This window comes from Ruditapes philippinarum, unplaced genomic scaffold (assembly GCF_026571515.1).
Source record: "Ruditapes philippinarum isolate M1 unplaced genomic scaffold, ASM2657151v2 ctg4709_1_1_1_1, whole genome shotgun sequence".
Lineage (NCBI taxonomy): Eukaryota > Metazoa > Mollusca > Bivalvia > Venerida > Veneridae > Ruditapes > Ruditapes philippinarum.
In genome coordinates, this window is record NW_026867252.1 from 5349 (window position 1) to 33314 (window position 27966).

Here is a 27966-nt window from a genome sequence, read left to right on the forward strand (position 1 = left end):
AACGGGGTGTAATTGGTCGATGACTTAAAGCCACTTGCCCCTTACCGATGTGGGTTCGAATTCCGACAGGGACTTTGGATTCTTTCATGTAAGGAAGCTATCTAGCTATCTTATGGAACATTTATCACCTTTCTGCCAAAATAATAAACACAGACGATCATGAAAATTGTCCATATATTGGCTGAAAGTGGTAATTCTATAAATGATTCTCTTCAAATAAATGTGTTTTTACAAAGAGCTTTTTTACAAATAAATACAATAATATCAAAACAAGTACCTTTGATTTTGTCATTAGTCATAAAAGTTCACTTTTTTATTTTCAATACAACTTTTATGAAATAGTATGGTAACATTTTATATGTGTAAAGAGACACAATCTATATCTGCCTTTTCCCATAATGTTGAAAGGGTGATCTGCCCTTACTCTGATCATTCATTAGATAAATGTTATCGTACACGGGAAAGCCCTTTTAATCAACATTTTGTCTCTATAATGCCTTTAAAACTTTTAAAAAAATGTTTACATGAAATAAAAAAGACATTTTGATGACAACAAGAAACTAGATTTCTTACATTATATTAATATAATTATTGTATATTAATATACACAATATCCCTTTTTCAACGTAGCACAAAATTATGATAAAAGACACAAAAGCAAATTGAAAACAACTTATATTAAAAAAATGATTGTTGTTAATTTAAAAATGATTTTTTAAACTGTTTCATATAAAAAGAAAGAAAAATATCAACAAATAACAACAAAAAAAAACCAAAAACGAACCCCATAAAAACACAACACAAATAATAGTTACTTCTTACAATTGTATGAATAATTTTTTGTGAAATATTAGAGACTGAGAATACATGACTCAAAATATGTTTCCGAGATGAGTGTACTATTTGATTCATGTCTGAATCGAAACTGATGTGCGTGCATATTTTCTTGTTTTTCAGAATGATTATTTTTATTGTACAAAATGACCAACCAAAAAAAAGAAAAAGAAAAAACAAACAAAAAAACCCCAACAACAACAACAAAGAAATAAAAACATAATTAAATGAAAATTAATAGCGTAACAACGCTTTTCAATCAAATTTGTAACAATCGATTTTCAATTTAGTTCTGAGCCTGTTTCGTTTTTACCCTTGCTAATTTTATTCCATTTTATGTGCATCACTTGAACTAAATTCAAACTTTATGGGGCTTTTAAATTTTAGCCTTTTTAACCTCAGTGAAACTCCTTTAAACTATAATACTGAACAGCAAATGTAACTACTCAAGTTATCTGTGGGTCTGCATATTTTATTATCATGGGTTAATTATACTAAGATGTAGAGAGGGAAGTAAAAGTAATACACCGTACCATATAATTTATTACACTGATACCGTTTGCTTACTTAAGCTCTCAACAAACCTGGTCACGTGTTTATAAGTAAACTGATGAACAGGGATCTTTAAGAATACATTAGCCAGTCGAGTAATATAGAACGTCTATAGTCTTATATTTGAGATGATTGATTTGTAAAGAAAAAAAAAACACGGATTAACAAAAGAAACAAAAATGAAAACAAAAGTATTATTTTTGATTTTATTTTATTGTTTATACGTGCATAGTGAGGCCGCTGGTAAGTTAATGTTTGTTATTTGTTTTCATTTGAGAGTTACTAAACTGACACAAGGAATAATATCAATCGTTAATTATCTACCAAAGTCTATAAGAGATGTTAAGAGATCCCTGTTGCATACTTGAGTTTAACATTAAACGAATAGACAAATCTCTGAACATCTTCTCTTTTTAGGAAATGACAATATTTGGAAAAGACATAACAGTTATAATGTCTTCAATTTAAAGTGACAAGTATAGGTTAAAGTTTATTAGTATGTATTTACAAAATTAAATTGGTCAGGCGCGGCATAGCTTAGTGTTTTAAATTATTTTTACAAACAGTCGATTTACTAGACAGATTAACAGTTTGCCGATTTACCAAAGTAAATGTGTTACGATTCATGTGAAATACTGCAATCCTTTTGGACAAAAAATAATTTCAAACACTAAATACCCATAGTGAGTGAACATTTGCAAAGTTTAGATTTCTCTTTCTCTTTTGAATATGAATATATGGTTTAATTGTTAACGCTATTTATTGTTAATTGTACGACATTTACTCCGGATAAATGAATACTTTCAGTTATTAGAACCTATTTGATGTTGTCACATGCTGTTCATTTATCAATTGTTTTCAATCAAGGAAAAAATTAACTTGCGACAAAAGAAGGAGTCAGATCATCAAGCAGGAAGATATCTTCATTACAATTAGACATATACTGATAAAATTAATCACCTTATTTGTTTAATCTACTAACAGATTGTAATACAGTGCATCCTGGCTCACCAACGTTTATGAATTGCCAGTATAGGTGTCACTGTGTAAATGACGATCAATGTAGCGAGCAAACAGGATATTGTTCAAACGGTTGTGCACCAGGGTGGATGGGTCCAGGATGTCAGTACCGTAAGTGATATCGCTACACGTGTATCAATTGTGATTTCTAAAGCACCTTTGACCTCTTAGGAAAGTCATATTTCGAACACATTTTTTTATGTTTCTACACAGCCAGTTTTTTCTAACACTCATTCAAATCATGAAGTGTGATAAAATCTTATTCAATCGAGGAATCTTTCTCAAGACCCCATTCCCTATAAAGCCTCATAGTGACGACTACCCCCTCAATATATATTCAAATCTACTTATCAACGGCATATCCGATGAATTGCATTAATTATGACCTTTTTATAAATTCGAAACGTGCTTAGTGGATGGCCAAAAAAACCACACTGGTGGGGAATATTTTGAGAGTTTTATTCTTCCGTCTGTGTATGGCTTATGTTCTTCCATAAACGGAAATGTATATAAACCGAATACGGATGTTTTGTATTCGTGGGAAATAGCAAATATAACGGTATACTTTGTAAATCATATTATTCAATTGTAGGTTCTCCGGATGTGAAAAAGAAATACTGAGACAAGTGATTTAACCTTTTTCTTATAAACGTTCAGCCCATTACTTAGTCACCAATAAAATGCACGGAAGTAATAATAATTTTTATTCCAATAATATCAACAATCTGAATTCTTTTTTTAATGCTGCACATTTTGTAACGTCGCTTTTCATTGGATAATCGGGTATTAATCGTTTATATAGTTATATTCACGGCTACTGTCGGGTTATGAAGAATTCTTACCTTTTTCTCTTGAAAAAGTCAACCGTTTATATGGGACGTTATAATCTGTCAACGTTTATACAATCTATCTATATATATATATAACGTTAATACAATCTTTTTACTTTTTTACTTTTTAAAAGCCTGCGCGACTAAAAAAGGTCACAAAAGCTGCCGCCTTTGCAATTACGACTTTATTTTACGCTTTAAATGTTGACAGAATTTACGATTGTTAATTATAACCGTTTTGACCGGCTTGTATCATAAGTCAACAGTTTATTACTGATAATGATTTATGGTCGAATAAAGTTTTGTTTGTTTGTTTGTTTGTTTGCCAAAATGATGTACTTATTTATACTCAACAAGTCGGCCATTGATTTGCTACATTCTTGATGTAGAACTTAAAAACTTATTGTATTTTTATCTGGATTAATTTGGAAAGAACTCTTATTTTTCCATCTAAATCTTATATTTAAAATCAGTTCGGTACAGAAATTTCTTTCGGAGAACTTGCAAAAGAGTTATAAATGATATAAATATATAAAGGGCAATGATAAATTATTTACATGTTTCTTGCGGTATATACCAGGCTTATATACATACACACCTTCGTAGACAGTGATTATGTTATTACGAATCAAAATTAAAATAAATATTTTCATAGAATATGATTTATAAATTACCTTCAGCGTAAAATTGTATATTAAACAATACAGGCACGCGCAATCAGTGTCTGTTTACAAAAGCATCATGTCATCTCTGGCCATTCGGCTCTTCATTCCTGATGTCATAATTTCATGTTCAGCAGCAGCTCTACTGACAGGCATGTTCAATATAACTTTTATGGCAATGAATCCATTGTCATTAAAAATTATGATCTTGAAGTATAAAATCGAAAATAAGTTTTATTGATAAGTATACTTAATATAGTCATTTTAACTCAAGAATCATGCTACATCTGTTTGTTTGACATCTTTTGAAATGTGAAATATTTCAAGTTTCGTTTAACCTGTAAATTCCACTAAAATGTAAAAACAGACATCAATTCATGCAAATACGCTCATTGTTGTTGGGTTTAATATCTCGAAAATAACGGTTTATTTGTCATTTTCAGGTAACATTGCAATATACAAGTCAAATATACAAAGCGTTGATGGATCAAACGTTTCAGCGGCATTTGACGGAAACAATCAAACGTGTTCTTATACCACTAGAAACGGCACTGCTGGTCAACATTGGTTAGCAATTGAGTGGAGCAGAGAATATCTCATTAAAGGACTTGTTCTTAAGATTCATATTGATGATTCAGGTGTGTTATGATGACAAATTGATTTTTATACTAGAGGTATAGCACTACAATTAGATGCTATCTTTTGAAAAAGAGAGCCAACTGTCGTCTCAGAATAAGTATCGAACACTTTTTGTAGTGTATGAAATATTGTTAGGATATGTTAAAACTTTAAAATATCATACATTTAGCTATTGCATGTGGACTCTTGACATCTTTGAACAAAGGTCGAACTCGGCTTTGGGCGTTCTTAAGGAATTCCGATTTTTTTTCAATTATTTTGATACTGTCTTAAAGTGTTATGTGCTGCCTGACAGTGTTAAACATTTACCCCATACTTCACCTTAGCATTGTTATATTTTTCTGATTCCTTTGAGATTATTGAGTCCGACACTTCTAGTGCTGAGAATTCAAAATAGCTGATCCCTATGTGTGGGAGATGATTCAAATTTCATTATCTCAACATGAAGAGACTCTATGGAACGGGAAATGCAATTCTCCATGCAATACTATTGTTTCCAATGCTTTCAACTGACCAACCCTTTTCTATATTTTCATAAATGATTTTGATAGGTTTAACCATTAACAATAGTTTTAATTTTCAAATATTTGTACTAGTATGGAAACTTCTCCATAACCAAACTTAGTTAATATACTGTCATACTTTTTTGTTTGTTACACTAATCAAAATTGTAAATTTTAGGGTTTTAACCCAATTGAATCTTGAAAACACGCTTAATTGACTTTTTATTGTTAAATCTATTGTTATATTAAACATTTCTCCATCGTATTTCAGAATTTTATTCAAACTTCCTTGTTGAAACAGGACTTAATGATTCAGACTACAATAATATATGTTATCAACATCCTGACTCACAAGGTTTAGCTGAAATGGAGATTATGTGTCAGCAGCCTGTAAGAACAAAACATATCAGAGTCAAACTTTTCATTGAAGATGTTTCACTGCGTATTTGTGAGGTTGAGATATACGGAGGTAAAGATGAGCTAATTATAGAATAATAGATGAATAATTTCATTGTAAAAAAATGCAGTTTGGTTTATTAATGGTGATAACTTTTTACATGATAAGCGATATTGTCCCCATTTTTGTCAGTAAATGTTGTAAGTAAATGTCTTGAAAGTAAATGCCTTACTACACTAGTCCTTACATTTGCGATAGCCTAATTTGAGATTTGAAAGTCATATTAAGCAGGCCCTATTACAATTGAAGCATGCTTTAGTTTAGCAATACCAACAATAGATTTTATCTTTGACATAGGCAGAGTTACTTCTTTCAATAAAGAGACTGATCAAATTTCAACATATGAGCAGTTTAATTCATCGAAAAGTGTAGATGGACATAATCTTTCAAACTTTTCTGGAAATTTTGAACCGGCAACAAGAGAAACGTGTTCAGCAACCCAACCAACTGAAGAAAACCCCTGGTGGCTAGTCAATCTTGGACAAATATTTGAAATTCAAGACATCTACTTTTATGGGAGACGTGATAAAGGTAAAATTGAGAATGCTTTGTTGGATTCGTACAGCGATTGATTGTAATATTTACATGAAATAATGATTTAAGATGTTTTTCATACCTTTACCAATTGAATATGTTTCTTATTTCAGTTTTGCAAAAGAACTTTAACTAAGAAACACAAAATAAAATAAAATATTAAGATGAATAAATAAATGATAAATACAGAAATGAAACACAAGCAAACAGTCATATAACAACAAGCAGATAATAACAAAAATTAAAATAAAACAACCCAACCAAAATGAAATAAAGTGAGGTACAAAAATAGACCACCAATTAAAAACCAGTCAAAATAACGGAATATATCGAAAAATAATTATGTTTATTATCTTTCCATGGTCCCTATAACAAGTTATAACACAGAATTACTGTATGGTTGCATATCTGACACCATTCATCAAAAGGAAATTATCCTGGTTCACAATCTGCAGTCAATTGTATAAATAATTTAACCGCGGAAAACAAAATACTATACCACAACATGAACTTTTGAAACGTACGCGCTGCTAGAGAATAAGTCTTGTGTTAGTTAAATGAAATTAATATCTTGAATTATAATAAAGTCAGCAACAGAACATTTGTATTTCTTTTTACAAGAAACCCTTGAGGCGTTAACAGGCACCTTGTACATCAATAATTTCACTTTTAAAATGTACATTTTCAGAGGAACAATTTAGAGGTTTTAACATATCAGTTGGTAATTTGTCTGAAACAATAACACAAATGATATTTCAAGATACGCAAGCTGATTCTACAGCTGCTGATTATCAACCAATGAGGACAATGCTACAGGAAATAAAAATTGGTCAGTTTGTTCAAATCAAAAGGGAAGTGGATAGCGATATTCTCACTATCTGTGAAGTTCTCGTTTTTGCAGGTATACTTTACTCCTATATACTGAATCTGTGTGACCAGATAAATTGTTTTATCCAATTATGTTTGGTATCTTAATACATGTACAGAATAGCAGGCTAAAAGAACTAATACAATGATAAAGCCATTGGGTGGTTTTAAATTAAGAAGAACGTCTGTTTTTATAGACATATAAATGAAATTTATAAATATACTACTTGTTGCACCTAATTAGTGTGTTTTTGTTTATGTTTTTTTAACATTACGCATAAATTTTGATAATTTGTAAAATGTTTAATTGCAAACATCTTAAACAATCTATAATGTACTTTCCATTTCATGTTAAGTACTTACGTAAAGGGTATATGCAGATATATATTATGTTCTAGATTGCCCTATTAATAGCTGTGGATGGGACTGCACGTTACAGTGTTTTTGTCACGAAGAGATTACCGGAAATATGAAAATTGCTGGTATTTGTCCAAATGGTTGTCTTTCCGGATGGACTGGAATTAACGGCACCTGCAATAGAGGTACTGTCTAAATAAGCTCAATAAAATATGATATTAAAAATGAACAAGGAAAGGCGGCGTTCAATGAATGCACCCCTTCCACCCAACCCTAACCCCCCCCCCCCACAAAAAAAAGAAGAAAAACTGAGACAGGAATATCTTTAAAGTGAATTGGTCTACATTTGGCACATTTTCCATAACTATTTTAGATATTGATAAAAATGATAGAAATGTATGATTTTGATATTCTTATTATTTTTTTTTTTGAAAATCAAATATTAATAGAGACGTATACATACGTGATATAGTATAAACATTTACATGATGACTAGTAATAATTTGTTTTAAACAATTTATTATCTAGTCGTTATAGATTTGTTATATCGAGTTATGCATCTCACACTACAACAACATCCATATTTAATTATTCCGTAGTTTGTTTAATTTAATTATTATGATACTAAAATCTATATACATATATATTCATGAGTGACACTATAAAAAGGATTTGAGCACCACACTAAATACCGTATTCCGTTATATACCGGACAAGGCGCTTGAATTATAAAACGCTAAAATCTTGCCTTTTTACCCAACGGAATGAACTTTAAAAGGTCTAACTCATCTGTTTACTCCGATTTATGCATGATAATGAATTTAAAAAAAAAACTGTAATAATTTGCGAATAAAACCAAATTTGTCTATTTTGTTATCATGATTTCTGCAAGCGGTTAGAGGTTCAGGTACTGCTCTAGTCCTGTATTGAGTTAAATCCATTATTTATTGTAATGCAGACTTTCCATTGCCGACAAAAGACATTCTATATAGTACCAACATTTTCAAAACCTTCGAGGTAACATACTTTTATCGTATTTTCAAGATATTTATCGAGAATGATATATTTATTGTTTTATCTGCCATCGAGTAAGATATATTTATTGTTTTATCTGCCATCTTATATATATGCATATTGAACAAAAACCTGCTTGGAATCTGTAATTTTGCATCTGAAAACGCAGTTCTATATATTTGATTGTTTGATATTATGAAATGATAATATTTTTACTTGCCGTAACATTTTTAGAATGTGTTAATGGAACATATGGGATCAATTGTGCAGAAAGTTGTGGATATTGTGATTCAGGAATGATATGTGACCGTTTCAGTGGTCATTGTCCAGATGGTTGTTCAGCAGGCTATATCGGAGACCTCTGTATAGATGGTAAATTTAATTTATTTCTTTCGACCGCCACCCCAGCCCACGCCGCCACCCCCCCCCCCCCAAAAAAAAAAAATAAATAAAATGTGGACAATATGTCACCGCTTTCTACTTCTGCAGTTTCATATATTTGTCGATCTGTAATTCAATCGCGTTTTACTTCACTTTTCAAAAGACCCTGCATTTATTGACTGACTGATATCTTTAATATTTATTAGATAGATTCTTTGGACGATTTTGTATTTTTGTTTGAGGTTTGTGGTCATTTGGGTCAAGGTCACGGTTTTGAAATAAATAAATTTCAACATCCCTTTTTTACCCAGCCTTAATTTATTAATCGATATCCTTCATACTTGATAGGTATACAGTGAACATACGTTGGATGGTCCTCAACTGTGGGTTGATTAAGGCTACACTATCAATGATGCTTAATTAGATATTCTAACACGACCCGCATTTTTCACTATTGAACATAGAAGAACAGAAAGTGTATGTTATTATGCAACAGATGCACAGTTTGACATTCTATATTTAGACATGTGACGTAATCATTATACACGTGACGTAACCACTAAAATCCGATGCGCTGAAAATAAGTACGGAAACAAATCAGGCGCAATTTTGCTTAACTATCTAGTACGACAACATTTATTTGTTGATGTCGTGTTAGAATCGAAATAATATATCCAAATCAGTGATTTTATCGCTTGATAACATCACTGTTTGTCGTTCGGATGCGCATCATTATATCACTCGGGCTACGCCCTCGTGATATAATTCCTCGCATCCGAAATCCAAACAGTGATGTTATTGAGCGATAAAATCACTGTTTGGGATATATTATTTCTTAAACACATATACATATGTTTTGTTTTTATTTTTATTAAGTATGGGGAAAATGGACAATTTTAGAAATAAGGTTGAAAACTTTACTGTTAAATTTTAAGCTTAACTCTTTAAAAAGCATAAAATATACACGGGAATGTACTTACATGTTTGTTTTCATACTATCTTAAAAACAAAACAAAATATTTCTAATTCATAAATGGTTTCTCTCTGAAATATTACACGTGAAAATACCATAAATATTAGACATAATTTTCATGTTTAAATATTTTGCTATGGACATGTACACTTGTTAAGTATATTTGGATATCTGTATATATAATATCATTCTAGAAAAATGTAGTTAATATGTAGGTAATATAAGTAACTATATTATATATTTGACATTGTACGTTGCTGCCTTCAGTCTGTAGGAATGGAACATATGGTATAAATTGTACACATGAATGTGGTTATTGCTTGAATTCGTCGTGTAATCATGTAAACGGAAGTTGTGATGAAGGTTGCCAGGCTGGCTGGTCAGGGGATTATTGTACAGAAAGTATGCTTCACTTTTGTTACTTTTCGAAGGCTTATTTACAAGTTTTCAAAACTTGTTGACCCAAATATACAGAATCCATTTTTTATAGGCCATAATTGCAATTTTAGAACAACGATAACTATTATACTGTACAATATGCTACCAGCACGATTTTCACAAGTTTAATTTCTTTACATTTATTTGATACTAAGAAAATTGTTTTTCTTTTTTGGCATTTGTCTGTGATATTATTCAAAGATAAAAAAGAGGTGGTCTAAATAACAGAAATTATTGTGATGAATAACAAATATAGTCTCACATGCTGTTCCATTTTGCGCAAGTGGTTATAGGTTGAGGGTCTGAATCTTTTGTTTTAGAATGTAGTAATGGAACGTATGGTATGAACTGTTTACAAGAATGTGGGAATTGTATAAACAATGAGACATGTGAGTACATTACTGGTAAATGTGACAACGGATGTGAAGATGGATGGAAAGGCGATACTTGTGTCGAAAGTATGCATGATATATTGGTTATTTTGTATGTGTGTGTCTTTTTTCATCACTGTTAAGAAACAATTTTCAGAGGTTAAAAAATGTTCAAATTCCCTTTAATCTATTATTATTATAAAAATGTGTTGGCTGAAATTGTCATCTCAGCATTTTATCAGCAATTCATTTACTTATTCTACTTTTTTAAACAATTTTTCAGTTGAATTCTGTGGTAAAACAAAATAATATTGTGAATATTTCACACTTGCTTATTGACAAAAATACCCTTATTTCTTATTTTTGAACATTCACTTCCCTTCAAAAGCACAGCTTACTTAGTCGGATAATAAATGTCATGTTTTAAGATAATGCTTTATCTTATTATAAACTAAAATGTTGAAAGTCGAGAATATTTTTAATTTCTAATTCTAAAATACGTGTTATTAATATAAATGTGTAGAATGTGACGAAGGGTCATACGGGAGTAACTGCTCAGGAAGATGTGGGTACTGTAAAGGACACGTCACATGTGATCACATGACTGGTCATTGCCATGGTAACTGTGATGCTGGTTATACAGGAAGTACATGTACAGACGGTATGAGTTCTTAAAAGTATATCGTATCATAGTTTGGGGACCTATCTGTTGAAAATGTGCCAGAGTTAAATCGTATACATATAGATGCAAAGTGCGTTGACTGGAGTGCAAGTATTAGTTACCCGCACTCCAGAGCTTGCCCATTGATCGGCTCATATTTTTCTGGGGTCTACTTATTTTGACGACGGGGAAACGAATAGCGGTAGAAATATGATATTCAGTTGCTCGTTCATTAGTTACTTTTTTTTTGGGGGGGGGGGTTCATATTGTGACAACAGGGAACGTGTTTTCATTTTTGCCTATGATACAAAAGAGAAAGAACATCAAAACACTCGGCAATATGATTATACACGGGGGCTTCGCCTCCTACAAATTAGATAGCCTCGTGTTTCGATGCACGTCTAATACTAAGTGTTTTCAAAGGATATTTACAATCAAACTTAAGATACTTTCTTATCTTTTCTGTTATGTTTGAATTCTATTAAACTGATCAAAAAGAGAAAATAAGAATCCCCAAAGAAAGCCCAAAACGACAAGGTTGAAAATGTTGTAGGCTCGGTTTGATTGAGCCTGTTCATGGACGGTCCTGTCAAATGCAAACCAACGACCACACCCCCTAGCACCGGCTTAAGCAGAATTCAACATTTAAACATGAATTGGTAAAAGTTTGAATGTAGAAACATCCGCAAATGTGTTCATACGGCGGTAATCACGCAACCTTCAATGTGACACTTCCGTGCCATTAATTTCCATGAAATGCGGCGTATGGTCCACAAGTAATAGAAAGCGTGTGCCCTAAACGGGAAAAGAATGGGCGGAACTAAATAAAATGGAATGCAAGGCATTCAGTGATAAAGTTTTAGAAACTACACTTTATTGTATATTCTACCAGGACCTACATAATCGACAATGACTACATATCTCCAATAATAACCCTATGTATCTATATCATGGATGAATGAGTTACATATGTCATGTTTGTTATGTTAATGGCAATGTATATTTACCGCCAAAATGTTTGCTGCAATTGTATCATTAAAAACTGTATTTTATCAGATTTTTGACATGAAGTCAATTCAAAGAAGAACTGTCCATTTATGTTTTCATGGAATAATGAATGAAAGCATTCAAGCTTAAATCATATGTAAAAGTCATCCGTATATATATGTCAGTTTATCTTTGTATTTACAGCACTTATACAATGTGTCATTATTTCAGCATGCAGAAATAAAACGTATGGTACAAACTGTTCAGAAGTATGTGGGCATTGCTTAAACAATGATGTTTGTAACCATGCAAACGGTTTCTGTATACGTGGCTGCGAGGCAGGATGGCAGGGTGATAGATGCATAAATGGTATGTAACTTTACCATTGATATTAAAATTCTATTCATCTCTTAACCAAAGAGAAGATCTGTCATATAACATCTACATATTTTTGAACATTTATGATATATTACAACTTACTCAATGAAAACAAACGTTATATACGCTTTCGACATTTAGTCTTCCTCAAAATGTAATTGACCGTTATGTTGTATACATATAAGGGTTTAAATCAATTATATTTCATATTTGACAAAAAAATATATATGTATGTCAGAAATAAATATGTTAAACACAATGAAACTTAATAGATAACATGTTCTCCGCTCAATGTTTACGAATTTGTTATAAGATGGTATACTAACTGAATCAATACTTAAAGCATGCACCCCTTCCTTTCCCGCGCTCGTGCCCTATCCCGTTTTCATTTGTTTGTTGACTTCTGAGTGTCCTGCTTGTATGGCTTGTTGGGATGGTAGAAATACGTTCTGTGAGTGTTGCCTTGCCATGTTAAACCGTGTTCTCATATTTTAATACCATTGTAAATGTAACAATTCATAATGAATACTAACGATTTACATCTTTACCATAACTTTTACATATGTAATTGTCAAAATCTATGTAATTATCTTGGAGGTGGTGAGGAAATATCGCATTCTTAATTTGATGTTTCATATATAATCTATTAATCTTTTAAAGAATGTGATATCGGTAAATATGGACAAAATTGTCGTGAAACCTGTGGCAACTGCTACAAACTGTCTGACTGCAATAGATATGACGGGATCTGTCAATCAGGTTGTTCAGCGGGATTGAACGGCTCTCATTGCAAAGAACGTGAGAATAAGCCATTTATTTAAGGGTTTCTGTACGCACAAATGACACAATGAAACAAATAACTGACGCTCCAGATTATAAGTATAGGTTATAGTTTATATATCAGAATTATATACAAGTTAAGTGCAAGGGAGCGTTAGAGACCGCTGCATTTAATTTGTATATAATTCTAACATGTTACCTATAACCGGCTTATAGTTCACACCGCCCCTTTTCCGTCGATCCGTTTCTTGTAACATATACCACGCCCAAATAGAATTTTGGCAGCCCTTAAAAATTAAGAGCGACAGTGTTAACATGTAGCCAAATGTTTCTAATACGCAAACGGACGATTAAATTTTACTGAACAGGTAGAATAGCTTAACCCTTCGTAAACACAGACATATGTGTAATATCAGTTTGTAAAAATTCGGACGGTCTTGAGTCTAACTCTTAAAAATAGTCTTTTTGTATATACTGAGCTTTGGTGCGGGAAAACACCATTCGTGCTTCAGCTGATAATTTATAAACATTTATAAACATTGATGTAAACAGTAACAGGACTCATTTTCTAAACATTTGAAAAAATATTATTGAAACGTTGCTAACCTTACTAATCTTATTGTGCGCAGATGGCTCTTTTCATATACTGAAACACTGTATGCCGCCCCCTTACATGCATAAGGCAGAAATATGATAGGCATCAGCCTGTATATTAGGTTTACCTTTTAGCAGAAAAATCATTGAGCGTAGGTCTGCTTCCTAATATCTGTTACAAATAACTGGTAAATAACATGCACAGAAAAATAGCCACACTTTGCTAAAACCAACCTTTCTGCAGACATTTATTGAATCTTCTAGAATTTGCTTGTTTACAAAAAGATATGCCGCAACATTTATGGCGTTCTAAATCGACTAATCCACTAGGCGAAGCTTATTTCTTCATATTGAAAAACTGCCATATTGACCTCTGAATAATTACACTTTAAGATTTTACGTAACAGATATCGCGCACAATGTCAAAATAGCCAGACAAGTGGAGCACAACTTTGAAACGTTTCGATGATATTTGGATATTAAAGCACAGGAAGGGGCGGAGTGAGCTATAAAATACATAAATAGTCTAAGTAGCTACAATAACGGTAGTTATAGAATATAAAATAACTGATATACATTTGCCTTGTATACATGTGAAGCTGGAACCAATTGTAATGTTCAACGAGTTTTTATATTATACTATTTCTTAAAGGGATATTAAGGCAAATTGATGATAAACATTTTAAAATTATCTTATATACTCAAATCACGTTAAAGTGACATTTGTGCAGACCCCGTCATGAATTTATGTGTAAATTCTATATATTTTGAGTTTGAAGCGTAAATATATCTTTATATGCTGAACAAAAGTTGGCCACTGTCTGAATCGCCGAGTAATTCTAAAACAAGTCATGTGACTTGAACAAACCCTGGAAGTGACAATAACAGATGCTGTAGATATAATTGAAACAACACGTGAGTCAAGTTAGGAAACCACCATTTTATTCTTTATAAGGAGGAAAGTTTTGTTCCTGTGACTGTCTAGTGTATTCATTTTGAGGACATTTACAGATTATTGAATGAAAATTTCAAACGAAGAAATGAAAATTTTGCCTGTGTCTCCCTTTAAGACCTAAATATTTGTTTTAAATTGAATATAAATGTCACTGTGTTTTGCTTCAATTTCAAGTTTGAAGTCCATGTTTATTTCATTTAAAGCGTCTATAAAATCTAAATCTTGAGTTCTAAGTTTAAACTTAAACCTGCGCTTCTTTCTTTTCTAAAAACAAATGACCTCTTATCCTTTACTAGTTCTGTTTCCTATCTTTTTGTTTTCATGTGCCTTCTTATCAAACGTTTAGAGTGTAGCAATGGTACATATGGACTTGATTGTAAATTCAAATGTGGTAATTGCCAGGCAAATTACTGCATACATACAACCGGGGCGTGTCCTTTAGGGTGTCTACAAGGGTATGACGGCGAAACGTGTATCCTTAAAGGTGACTTATTTCTTTACATATTTCTAGAATGCAGTTGACTATATTTTGTTTGTCTTTGCTTAATCTTGTAATTGAAACGGATAGATTTAATAATATAGAGAGAAATAACAGAGTGTGTTTATTTTGTAATGAGAAACAGACTGAACCTGAATATCATTTTTATTAATTTGTTTGAAATATAATCATATCAGAAACAGAAAATTATACATATTTGCCTTCACTTAATAAATTTGTTACATTAATGATTATAGTTATAATTAAAATTAGCAACATATATTAAAGAAGCATTTAAAGTAAGAAAACAAGCTATTGAACGAAATGAATTTGAACAGACAAACAATGTTTAATTGTGTATTTATGTACATTATATTTTGATGTTTATGTGTTATGTGTTTGGCTATCAATTGAATTATTATTATCAACAATATGAATTATTAATGTATAAGATGTACTATTTTGATTTAGCCATATTCTATATTCTTTTAATTGTGAAAGACCGAAGGTATATTTATTCTGATTGCTAAATGCTAAAAAATATTGATTGATTGATTGATTGATTGATTGATTGGTGTCTTTATTCAAAATCTTTTTGAAATTTTCTGATACTCTTACTTTGATTGTATATGTATATGAAATATACGATGTCCTGTGCATGTAATATTTTTGACGACAATAGACTAAACAATTTCTTCATAAAATAACTGTACTAAAATAGCAACAATTATTATATTGACTGACAGTGTCAGGACCATCTACGTCTCCAACAGCAACAATTGTTGGCTCTATTGTGGGTGTAGCAGTTTTAGTAGCAATAGTTTTAGCCATTTTGATTTTTCGAAGACTAAAACAGAATCGGTGAGACTTATCGTTTTTCTTTTCTACAGATATTACGTTTTCTTTGTTGTTTATAATTGCCTTTCTTCATTACAAAGATTTTTTTGGATATATATGCACATTTATTTATGTTTCTTTTGAGTATCAAGTTATTACTATGCAATGTCTCAATAATCTAAGACAGTGTATATTGTATCTGATTCTATGATAAAATTACGTTTAATTGAATGAATCTAGGAAACACAAGTATTGTCTTCATGATATGTTATAGAAACATTCAAGTATTACTAATTATATTCGTAAAAACACAATTCGAAATTTCACATACTCTTATATTCCGTTTTTTATTTTGACCAAGACTACCTGGAAAAAAAGGAAGAAAAGCTGAAAATGAATTATCCAATCCACACGGTAATGCAGCTTAACGTTTTAATCATGTTAATTGTGTACATCATTTCGTTTTATAGTTTGTCTAAAAGTGTAGTCGTATAATAACATTGTTAAAGCAAAACAGTTCACAAAAACATACATATCCAACAAGAAAACAAATTAATAACGAAATACAATCGTTTTTGTTTAATGAATTTAAAGCTAACTGGCAAAGATGTATAAACTCAGATACGGGAGTTAGTGGCAAAAATAGAGGTAATAAATTAAGACACTACAGAACATTTAAGAGTGAATATAAAACAGAAACATATATTAAAAGTGAAATTTTATCAAGAAGTCACAGAAGTGCTTTGGCGAAATTTAGAACTGGGGTAGCCCCTCTCAAAATAGAGACTGGTCGCTATAATAGCTTACCAATTGATCAAAGACTATGTTTTCACTGAAACACATGTATTGAAGATGAGATTCATGTATGAATCCATTGTTCTTTATATGACACAATTAGACAAGAGTTATATAGAAAAGTCACTGATCAGAATCAAGATTTTCCATTGTATAGTGAGTCAGAACAGTTTGTCTATCTATTGTCAAATGCCGATATTGTTAAATATACGGCCAGAGCCTGCCCTAATATTTTACAAGAAAGACGTAAAAAGTTGTACAATTGCATGTGATATTTGCTTAATATTTTAAAAATGAGTTTATAAGTTTTAATATGTATATATCTATTTTCACGGTTTGACATGTTAAATAAGTATTTTATTAATAATGTCTTAATTTAATGTTTATACGAGTCGTTTAAGGTTTCTTTTAATTTCCAAGAATGAAAATATGTTTATTTTATATGGTAATGTGATATGCAATATTATCTCTTAGTCTCTCATAACTCTTTTAGAGTGGTTTTGTACATTACTTGCATTTTATCTATTTTATTGTATTTAATATGTTATATATGTACAAAAGTGAGACTTAAATAAATTATCTGTCTGTCTGTCTGTCTGTCTTATCGTTGCTACTCTAATAGAAAATCATAAAGTATCATATATTTTATTAGTTGTTTGTAACATTTGTTAACATTTAATTAAACACATTTAATTCAGTACTGTTTTTCCGCTCATACATTGAATAAATTACAAACTATTTTTTTTAACGGAAAAACCGTAAAAGACGGTAACAACAAACGATATCTTTGGAAGAAAAATGACAACTCCCATCTTTTGTACATGTACAAATTTACACGAATTTCATTCAATTTATATAATTTTATAATTTGTGTGATGATTTGTTTGTTTGGATTTTTACGGCACCTCAACACACAACTGGTCATATCGTGCCGAATGCTATAATAGGCTTAAACTGTTATGTAAAAATTTGTGATGAAACTTTATTTAAATTGGTACATTCTCATACAAAATTGTGACTTATTTTAATTCCATCTTTTAAAAAGCATTATGGAGTAGGGACAGTTCGAAAAGTGGCACGGTCGAAATTGATACTCCGACACAGGAAATTGTCACAAATGGAACTATGGAACCTGTTTATTCGAATGATTCTAGTGGACCAAAGCCCATTCAGATATCACAGTTACGGAATGTTTGTCAGTCAGCTAAGAATAATCCTTCGTCTTTATATGCAGAATTTCAGGTAATCATACAAGAAGGAAGGAAGCAATTTATGTCTGCTTTTCAAATATTGTTTCTTCTACTGACAGCCAGTTGTTTACATATTGTCTGATCTTATCTCAATTTCTTTTTATTTACATTTTAAAATTAATAAAATTAAAACACATTGATGACTTTATATGAATGTTAATATTACAAATGTAATTAAGTATACGTGTTTAGTAGTTTTGTTGTGTCGATCAGATGAATAGATTCTTAGGGGAAAGAATGGCGTTAAAGGCAACTTGCTTTTACCAATACTGTCTATGGTCCATGATCTGACCCAATAAAATCGAGCCCTGCAACACTTTTTAATTTTTCAGTTTTGGAAAATTTTAGGGGTTTTTGTTTTTTCCTATCATAATGATTTTATAGTAAAGTTGTGTAATTGAATAGTATTAAGAAAAGATTAGTTCTAATTCAGACGCTTCCATATGGTTTACAATTTGATGTCTCAGAAGCCAGGAGCAAGCAGTACAAATCAAAGAACAGATACAAGGATATGTATCCATGTACGAATTACACATTTTTTAACCATATACATGTATATTAATCGTAATTAGTGTACGTTTTCCAAAGTCCAAGTTTTGTTAATATTCACATTTTTTCAAGTCGAACAAGTGATATTCTTAAATGTTACTTTAAGTGAAGCATAATTTTATCCATAATAAGTTTTAAGTCACTTCTTTGTTGTTGAGCAAGCCAATTGATATAAATAGCATGAAAAATATGATGTATATAACGTCTTTTCTTTTGTTTTCAGACAATGCAAACAGGGTTATTTTGCCTGAGATTCCTGGCGATAATGCGTCAACCTACATTAATGCCAGTTACATAGACGTCAGTTGACTTCTTACCTTGCTTATCCTTAAAAAATGCATACCTTTGATCATATATTTTAATGAATATCTTTTATTATTTAATAATTATGTTATCAATGTAGCATTATTGTTTGACACACCATCAATAATTTGATAAATACTGATTGTTGCTGTATATGCAGCTTTAATAACATTTTCTTTTCTAACTATAATTTAAAATTAAAGGATTCCGAAGTAATACATTTAATATAGAGATTTTCATCAAGTTGTATATTTTTCTGTTTTCCTTTCTATACAGGGATATAAAACTCCAAAGAAATATATTGCCGCACAAGGTAAGCTGCTTGTATGTAGCCATATTTTCTGTGTTTGAAGTTCTACATGATCAGTTGCAGAAAAATAATTTAATTAGTTATATAACAATCTGACAAAGGGGACATACGTCAAAGGCAATAGAAACAACAAATAACATGGAAATTCAAGACTCCATCAGAGTCTGTTTATTAGAGATACAGAAAGTACAACATCCGTCAACTGCAACACGAGTTTTCAATTGCCAATTTTTAATTAAGACCTATCAGTTTTGGTTAAATCTATACCGACACCGTGAAGATCATATCGCGATGTTCAAGCTTTACAGACTGAGCAATACTTGAATAATATATCTGTGTATGTCTTTTCCGGAATACGCTGGTAGCTTTGTACAACCTACGATCTATAAAAAAAAACTAGGTTGACAGATTCTTTTAATGAAAGAATCAAACGTTTCTTGCCGGATAAGAACTCGCAGTGAAAGGAGTCATGTAAAATCTCACAAATACCATGAAATGCATCATAGGCAAAGTATTGCAACTTTCTACTAAAATATACTTTTATTTTCTTTCTTTTTTGTCCTTTTAACAGGAGCTTTAGAGGGAACTGTAGATGACATTTGGAGAATGGTGTGGTCACATGAAATTAAAATTATAGTCATGCTGACAAGATGCTCCGAATTAGGCCAAGTAAAGATATTGATTTAATCGGTTATCGCGTTCGTATATTCTAACTTCCTTTTAAGATCCTGTAACACAATTTTTATGGTTTTATATCATAAATATGATGCTCAATTAAGATTTATCAAGTTTGTAAGTTCCAAAAAGCATTATTTATAAATATATTACCCAATTTAACATTTTATGTAAATAAAGTGAGGTAATAAACAATATTTTCTATAAAGTCTGAGTCAACTTTTTCAATAAAAAATGAATGCATATACTTTAATGATAGCACATAATATGTACAAATATTTGCAGTACATATTTTACATATTTTTTGATGTTTGAAAATTGTTTTATAAGCATAATTATATACATATATAATAATTTTACTTGAGTGTGGTATACAACCTCAATTATAACATACAGGATCTTTAAATGTTTCTTGACATCCTGAAAACAACAAGATTAATTTTCAGAAAAAGTTGTATAAATGACCTTTGCGTCATAGTTTCTGTTGAAAATGTGTCAGAGAGTGCGTTAACTCGAGAGCAGGTATTAGTTACCCGCACTCTAGAGCATGTCCATTGATTGGTTCATTTTGTCTCGCGTTTACATATTGTTACGACAGAGGAAGTGATAGAAATAAAATATCATATTCAGATGCACATTCATTGGTTACTTTTTAACCAGGTTTTCAATTTTGAAAATCCTGGTTATTAGATTGGGGTATGGCGGGCGGATGGGCGGATGGGCGGATGGGCGGCTGGGCGGATGGGCGGATGGGCGGATGGGCGGGCGGGCGTCAAACGAAATTGTGTCCGCTCTGTAACTCTTCAACCCTTTGAAGAATTTTGATGAAACTTCAGACAAATGTTTACCACATCAAGATGACGTGCAGAACGCATGTTCCGCATGGCTGGCTCCAAGGTCAAGGTCACAGTGACATTAACATTGAAAATCCTGTCCGCTCTGTAACTCTTCAACCCTTTGAAGAATTTTGATGAAACTTCAGACAAATGTTTACCACATCAAGATGACGTGCAGAACGCATGTTCCGCATGGCTGGCTCCAAGGTCAAGGTCACAGTGACATTAACATTGAAAATCCTGTTTACATGATTTTAACTTGATTTGTCAAACGAAATTGTGTCCGCTCTGTAACTCTTCAACCCTTTGAAGAATTTTGATGAAACTTCAGACAAATGTTTACCACATCAAGATGACGTGCAGAACGCATGTTCCGCATGGCTGGCTCCAAGGTCAAGGTCACAGTGACATTAACATTGAAAATCCTGTCCGCTCTGTAACTCTTCAACCCTTTGAAGAATTTTGATGAAACTTCAGACAAATGTTTACCACATCAAGATGACGTGCAGAACGCATGTTCCGCATGGCTGGCTCCAAGGTCAAGGTCACAGTGACATTAACATTGAAAATCCTGTCCGCTCTGTAACTCTTCAACCCTTTGAAGAATTTTGATGAAACTTCAGACAAATGTTTACCACATCAAGATGACGTGCAGAACGCATGTTCCGCATGGCTGGCTCCAAGGTCAAGGTCACAGTGACATTAACATTGAAAATCCTGTTTACATGATTTTAACTTGATTTGGCAGTCAAAGGTCATATCATCTTTGGAGGTAATTTAAAAAAAGATATGATATATTATTTCATGTCTACTTTGTAACTTGTTTTTCATTATACAGAATTATCAATATAATTATAGTGAACAAATTCTTCTGTGCTGAACTCGTCCTACATTTCTCAACGGATTTTGTTCAAACTTTCACAGAAGCTTTGTCATCAAGCACCCTGGCACATATTGTCGGGGTTTTGTGATTGGATAGTTTTTGACCTAATTATGGCCCTTTGTTTTTTTCCTTATACATAATATTATAGTGAACACTTCTTCAGTGGCAATTCCTCCTACATTATTCATGTTTTACATTGCACATAGTTACATTGTTTGTTGCTTGTATTTGTATTTCAAATACAACATATTTATCTACAATGGTGATAATTGAAAACCTGGTTTCATGGCATTGCCATGTTTCTTGTTTCTGGGGTTTTATATTGTGACAACAAGGAATGTGTTTTTATTACTGCCTATGATATTTAAGAGAAAGAACATCCAAACATGAGGCAATTTGATTGATACTCGCAGGCTACGCCCCTCGTACAAATCAGATCAGCCTCGTATTTGGATGCTCTTTTTATTACTTATTTCAATAATGTTATAACTTGATAAATAATCTAACACGCATAGATTTGTAAAATGCATATTTTTTTCTATTACATTTGTAGATAAAGTGCATACAGTATTGGCCGGACGAAGGATCTAAAGTTTATGGCGATATATCTGTACATGCTTCGGCAGTTGAAACATATTCAGATTTTGATATAAGGATATTTAATTGCTACAATGTAATTATTCATAACGTATTTTTACTTCTTTTCCTATTTTTAAACATATTTACTTTAAAATTAGAGAATAAGAATGCATCCTCTTATATTCACTAAAGCCGGTGGTAAATGTGTGGCTGTCCCGTATTTAATTGTACAATACTGTGTTATTGTTTGCCTATAAGGGTCATTATTTCCAATACTTTAATTCCATTTCTGACCATTTTGATGCTGCATAAACAAACGCGTTAGGAAGGTTCAAACAATAATTCATCAACTCGTCTTCTCAAATGCATTTACGTGCTTTCTACGTTAAAACAAACCCGGCATGCTATTAACAAAAAGTGTTCATGCAAGTTAGAAAAACGTCACTATCAACTACTTTGTATCAGTCAGGTACAATGGAACGACGGACAGTGTTACAGTACCATTTCACAGGCTGGCCTGACAAAGATGTTCCGGATTCGGCTTTATCGCTTGCTCAGTTCTGGGGTGCAGTCAAAAAGAGTTACGGTAATATCAAAGCACCTTTGCTTGTACATTGCAGGTATGTACTTTTGTTCTTATTTTACATAGAAATTCATAATTGGCGCTTAACCTATTAACACGTACAGATTTACATACCAACATGTAGTCATATAAAGTGTATTTATTTTAATAGAGAATCGATTGATACAAGCGGAACCCAAAAAAGGAAATAAGACAAAATTTGTCGCAGACTTGGCTTATTTGTACTAGTTGTACAGTGGTGATATAATTCTCTTGAGATACAGTCCATGTTTAAATTGAGAATATAATACTAATATTTATATTAAGATATTTCTTCTTTGGAAGAAATAAATTGTTTACATTATTTTCAATATTTGATTTATATTGTCCTGGTCTGTGTATTGTTTTTAGAAAATACTGGTCGGTGATTTGAAGAATAATAAAATTTTGCATGTTACATAAATAAAAATGGATAAGGTTTGTTTGTTATATTATTTTTATGCCATCAAGTGCTGGAGTTGGAAGGACAGGGACATTTATTGCCGTAGACTATTTGTATGATCAAGGATTGAGTAAAGGGCATGTTGATATTTGTGCTTCTGTAAGAAAGCTACGTGAACAGCGTTTAAACATGGTACAAACAACGGTATGGTTCAAAACTAACACAAGGAATAAATATGGAGATAATACAACTCTTTAGAAATCGTCCTGTTCTTCTAAAATTCCGAAGATTTTACATTCTTAACATTATTGTTAAACAAAAACCTTCTTTGTATTTTACAATTTCTAGAAAGTTCTTATTTCAATACAGATAATGCAATATCACAAACTATGTCAATGTAACTTTGCCATTAACTTAAAATGAACATTAACATTTCATATTCTTTTTTCTTCTTTTTTTTTGCCAACATTTTATTTTTATACTGACTTCATGTTGTTGGTAGGCGCAGTATATGTACCTCCATGAAGTAGTTTCTGAGATTCTTGATCCAATTGGAATCGTTTATAGTACAGACGAATTTATTGAAACGTGTTACTCTGTACTCTTGTCAGAAGATAATTTACTACAAGAATACAAGGTAAATATAAAAGGTTTACTGTCGTTTTAATTATCAATTGATACTGGAATAAGATGTGTCGGTTACCGTTTACAATTAATATAACATAAGCAAAGACAGAACTCAAAAGGGGCTAAATTATAATTCATCTCAATCTAATAAAATCATCTAAGAAGATCCGTTGGAATATTAAGTATTTAGGCAGCAGTAAAAGTAATTGTGTATAAAACACTTATATAAAGAGCTAACTGAATTGAAAGAACTTTAATAAGGTTTTCTATTTTAAGTTTCTTTTTGTTTTGTTGCTTTTTGTTGTTGGGTTTTTTGTGTTTGTCAACAAAAAATTTAATTTGAATACATGTCACTTACTTTCTGAAACAAGATGAACAAAACAACATTGCGATAGAAACATCAAGCAAACAGATGATTATAGACACAGTGATAAGAAGTAAACGACTCTTTATGCAAAATGAATAACGCTTTATGCGATCAAACGTGGTCTAGAATACATGATTTAATTAGATGATGATGTAATTGTTTTACCTTTGATCTTAATATAATTTCCAAAAAGATTAGCCTTTTAAACAATAGAAGAAAGAAACCAAAATATATAAAAAATTATTTAAAAATAGACTGTTCAACATTCAACATTGTCTTTATTTATTAAATATTTTAGATATAACATTAACTATTTCATTTTTTTCGAAAGGCATCGACCGGAAAATGTGATTTTATTGTTAAACAGTTATAAAGAAAAGACGATCAATTAATGTTTCGATGTAACGAGATTATAGATTATATATTCATTTATATGCTCTAATTATCAAGTTTTATATATGGTCAGAAAATCGAAGAATCAACGCAAAAGGAACAAGCAGCCGAATCGGAAGAGGACATTGTTTACAGCAATCTCTCGAAGAGGCAAATGGCGGACGCGCATCTTACAGAAAATATACACAAATCTAGAAATCCTGAGATATATCCCCGTATAAATTTAATGACTATTTGTTCTTTGTATAATTATACAAAAAACTAATTTTGAAATTGTGCCGATAAAGTAATAAAGGGATTGCAACATTGACCTGAATTGATATTTAATTGTAAAATCAGGATAGAAAATTTACACTCTATAATGAATTCAAGAATCTGTTGGTATCTTTTTGGCATATTTTTTTCTTTTTAGGTATTGAAAATGTGTCAAATATTATAGATATCTTATCTCCTTTGTTTCAGTGGATATAAATCGACCAAGGTTGAGCAATGTTGATGGCCGGAATGATTTCATTAATGCTGTATTTGTAAAAGTAAGTCCAAACCCATTAGTTTTTACGTGACTTACGCCGCTTTTCATGGAATGGCACGGAAGTGTCACATTGAAGGTTCCATGATAACCGCCGTATGAACACATTTTGCCGTGTTGGGCTTTCTTTAGGGACTCTGTATTTATCTATTTGTATATATAAAGTGTATAAAATCTACATTATGTATATGAAATAACCTACGCCAGTTTTAAACCTTTATATATAAATTTAGCCAATAATGGTTCTCTAACACGTGTTGAAAAAGGTAAGTAACGTTTGCATAACTAACGTAATTTCAAGCACTTAGCATTTCGTTTGTATTCATTTTTCTCATTACACGTTGCAAAGCCGTTTGAAAAAATCTCGATTTTTTTTTAATTTAATATTTGTGCAGACATTCCGACAGAGGGATCGCATGATATTGACACAGGTGCCTTTAGAAGACACGGTTGTTGACTTCATAAGAATGCTTTGGGAGTTCGATGTCCAAACAATCCTGTTACTGGAAGAAAAAATAGAGCGTGTAAGGAAAAGTACATGTGTATACATAGAATAACATTTATATTTAAAGAACTATTGTCTTGTATGCAAATATTTTTCGATTTGGTATCATTTTATCTCAGTTTTTCATATGCACTATTTCACTATTTTTGAAATAGAGATGTCCCTACATACTGAACATTTGTGACATTATCTTTCTTCTTCTTTTGTATGTTATAGGAATTTGAATATTGGCCGTCACGGAATGACGTTTTACAAATTGGTCCATTTAAATCTGAGCTTGTAAAAGAAGAGAGGAAATCTACATACCTGCTCAGAACGATTCGTTATTGGTTATCTGGACAGGTATAGTCAAACTAAAGAAAAAACAGTAGTTCAGTCATCACACAATTAGGATAACATGAATTCGTAGATTTATAACCCGGTCATCGGAATACTTTTTTTCCTACAACATATTGCTTTTCAAATGATACCAATGTTGTAATAATCCAATCATATAAACATTTATAATTTCTTATGTGGATGTTAGTAGATGTGTTGGGGCGCCATAAAATAAACCAAACAAAATATTAGACAAAACATGAATCAATTCATAATAAATTGTTATATTATAGACTTATAAAATAAGATAGACTTATTTTGCTTTGTAAATTTTGTAAATTTAGAATTGAACTTGTGAATAATGTTTGATTATATTTATCCATCCTTTTAATAATTCAATGATTAATATAACATGTCTATGAATGTTCAAAATAGACCTACCTTTGTGATAATATTTATGTTTTGTAAATATGTTACTTATTGTACACGATGTACATCTTGTTACAAGTGAAATAATTGTTCTGTTCTCTTTTCTTATAAATGATAATTATGTTTGTAAATTACGTAACCTGAATAATGTTTCAGACCGAGCACAAAATTGTGAAACAGTTTCATTTTAAAGCTTGGTCTGGGGATACTGCAACGCCGAAAGACACAGAAGCCGTTCTTAGCATGATCACTGATATGCAAAATGTTATTACGGACACAACAAATCTTATTACCATCCAATGCAAGTAAGTGAATGAAATATATGAAATAGTAATCGGTTCCTGTAGCTTTTAACACTGTTGTTTTGTTAACAGTGCTTTAAAAAAAACATTTGAGTCACCTCAAGCTGTTGATTAATTTCTTACTTATAATAATCTAAATTTTCTTTTGTTGACAAGATGTTTATGATATGCTATTCAAGGAGACTTCTATCAAATTATATGTTCATTATATCAATAGTGTATTCATTGATAATTTTTCTTAAATCGCATGGCCATTTCTGTTTTTTTGTTGTTGTTTTTTGTTGTTGTTTTGTATGGAAAGAAATGAATGCGATAAAACATTATACAGTGGAAAACATTTTTTTAAGTGACGGTGCTAGGAAAAGTGGTGTTATTTGCGTTCTGATAGCTCTGTTTGAAAGAATGAAAGCAGATGGCGAGGTTGCTATTGCTGAAACTGTCAGAATGGTCAGGCAGAGTAGGCAACAAATAATCGACAGCTTTGTAAGTGTTCAAGATAATAACATATCTTTATATTATGTGAGGAATGTTTTCTTATAGCATACGTCAACTGTAACTAACGCCGCGTTTCTAACATATTGAAATTTAAAAGTGTATATTTTTAGGTATACATACACATTATTTACTCATTAATTTCAGAGAAAATCAGAACATAAATTGTGCATATTGTGCAAGTAGCTGTCTTTTATTGAAAGTCACTGTTTTATTTAATATTCATGCTTATTAATTGATATTTAACATGTTATTTTACATAAGATTTTATATCCCAAGTATATTAAAATGTCTAAAAAACAAGACGAATAAGATTGTAAGTGAAGGTTTGAGGCATATTTATTCTAGACAAAATAGAACGAAAAGATCTGATTTATTTCCTATCATTTATTTTCAGGATCAGTATAAATTTTGTTACAGGACCGCTAAGGATTACCTTGAGAGTGACAATGTATATGCAAATATGTTATGAACGTTATAGGACCGTTTATGTGACTTTCCAAGGGACCTTAATAAAATAGTCACATATGACAAGGAGTCTTTTAATATAGTCGCAAAGAAAATCAAAATTTTACAACCATCTATGTTCAATATTATTGTGATACATTATATATATAATAGATGAATTCGTCATTAGATACTAATATCCAACTTATTTTTACATTTAATAAAGAAATGCTTACCTATGTTCTAAATAAATCTTTATTTTTCCAACTTT

The 27966-nt window shown here is 31.3% G+C and overlaps 1 protein-coding gene across 2 annotated transcripts; it reads left to right on the top strand.

The window, feature by feature from the left end:
* The first annotated feature begins 1400 nt into the window (after positions 1–1400).
* LOC132735420 (uncharacterized) lies at positions 1401–27966 on the top strand. 2 transcript variants are annotated; one of them, XM_060722362.1, is made up of 32 exons: positions 1401–1629; positions 2371–2517; positions 4342–4536; positions 5312–5509; positions 5795–6028; positions 6720–6932; positions 7297–7440; positions 8504–8641; positions 9891–10025; positions 10382–10519; positions 10956–11093; positions 12312–12449; positions 13119–13256; positions 15134–15271; positions 16012–16126; positions 16464–16516; positions 17943–18139; positions 18581–18668; positions 18920–18996; positions 19276–19312; positions 19881–19978; positions 22257–22376; positions 22748–22902; positions 23355–23490; positions 23789–23923; positions 24747–24888; positions 25136–25206; positions 25598–25726; positions 25924–26049; positions 26611–26759; positions 27104–27239; positions 27646–27966. In XM_060722362.1, exons 1-32 carry the CDS (start codon positions 1566–1568, stop codon positions 27718–27720), a joined length of 4197 nt encoding a protein of 1398 aa, XP_060578345.1. In that variant the 5' UTR covers positions 1401–1565; the 3' UTR covers positions 27721–27966. The 2 variants fall into 2 exon arrangements, with proteins under 2 accessions (XP_060578345.1, XP_060578346.1); XM_060722363.1 differs by lacking the exon at positions 13119–13256.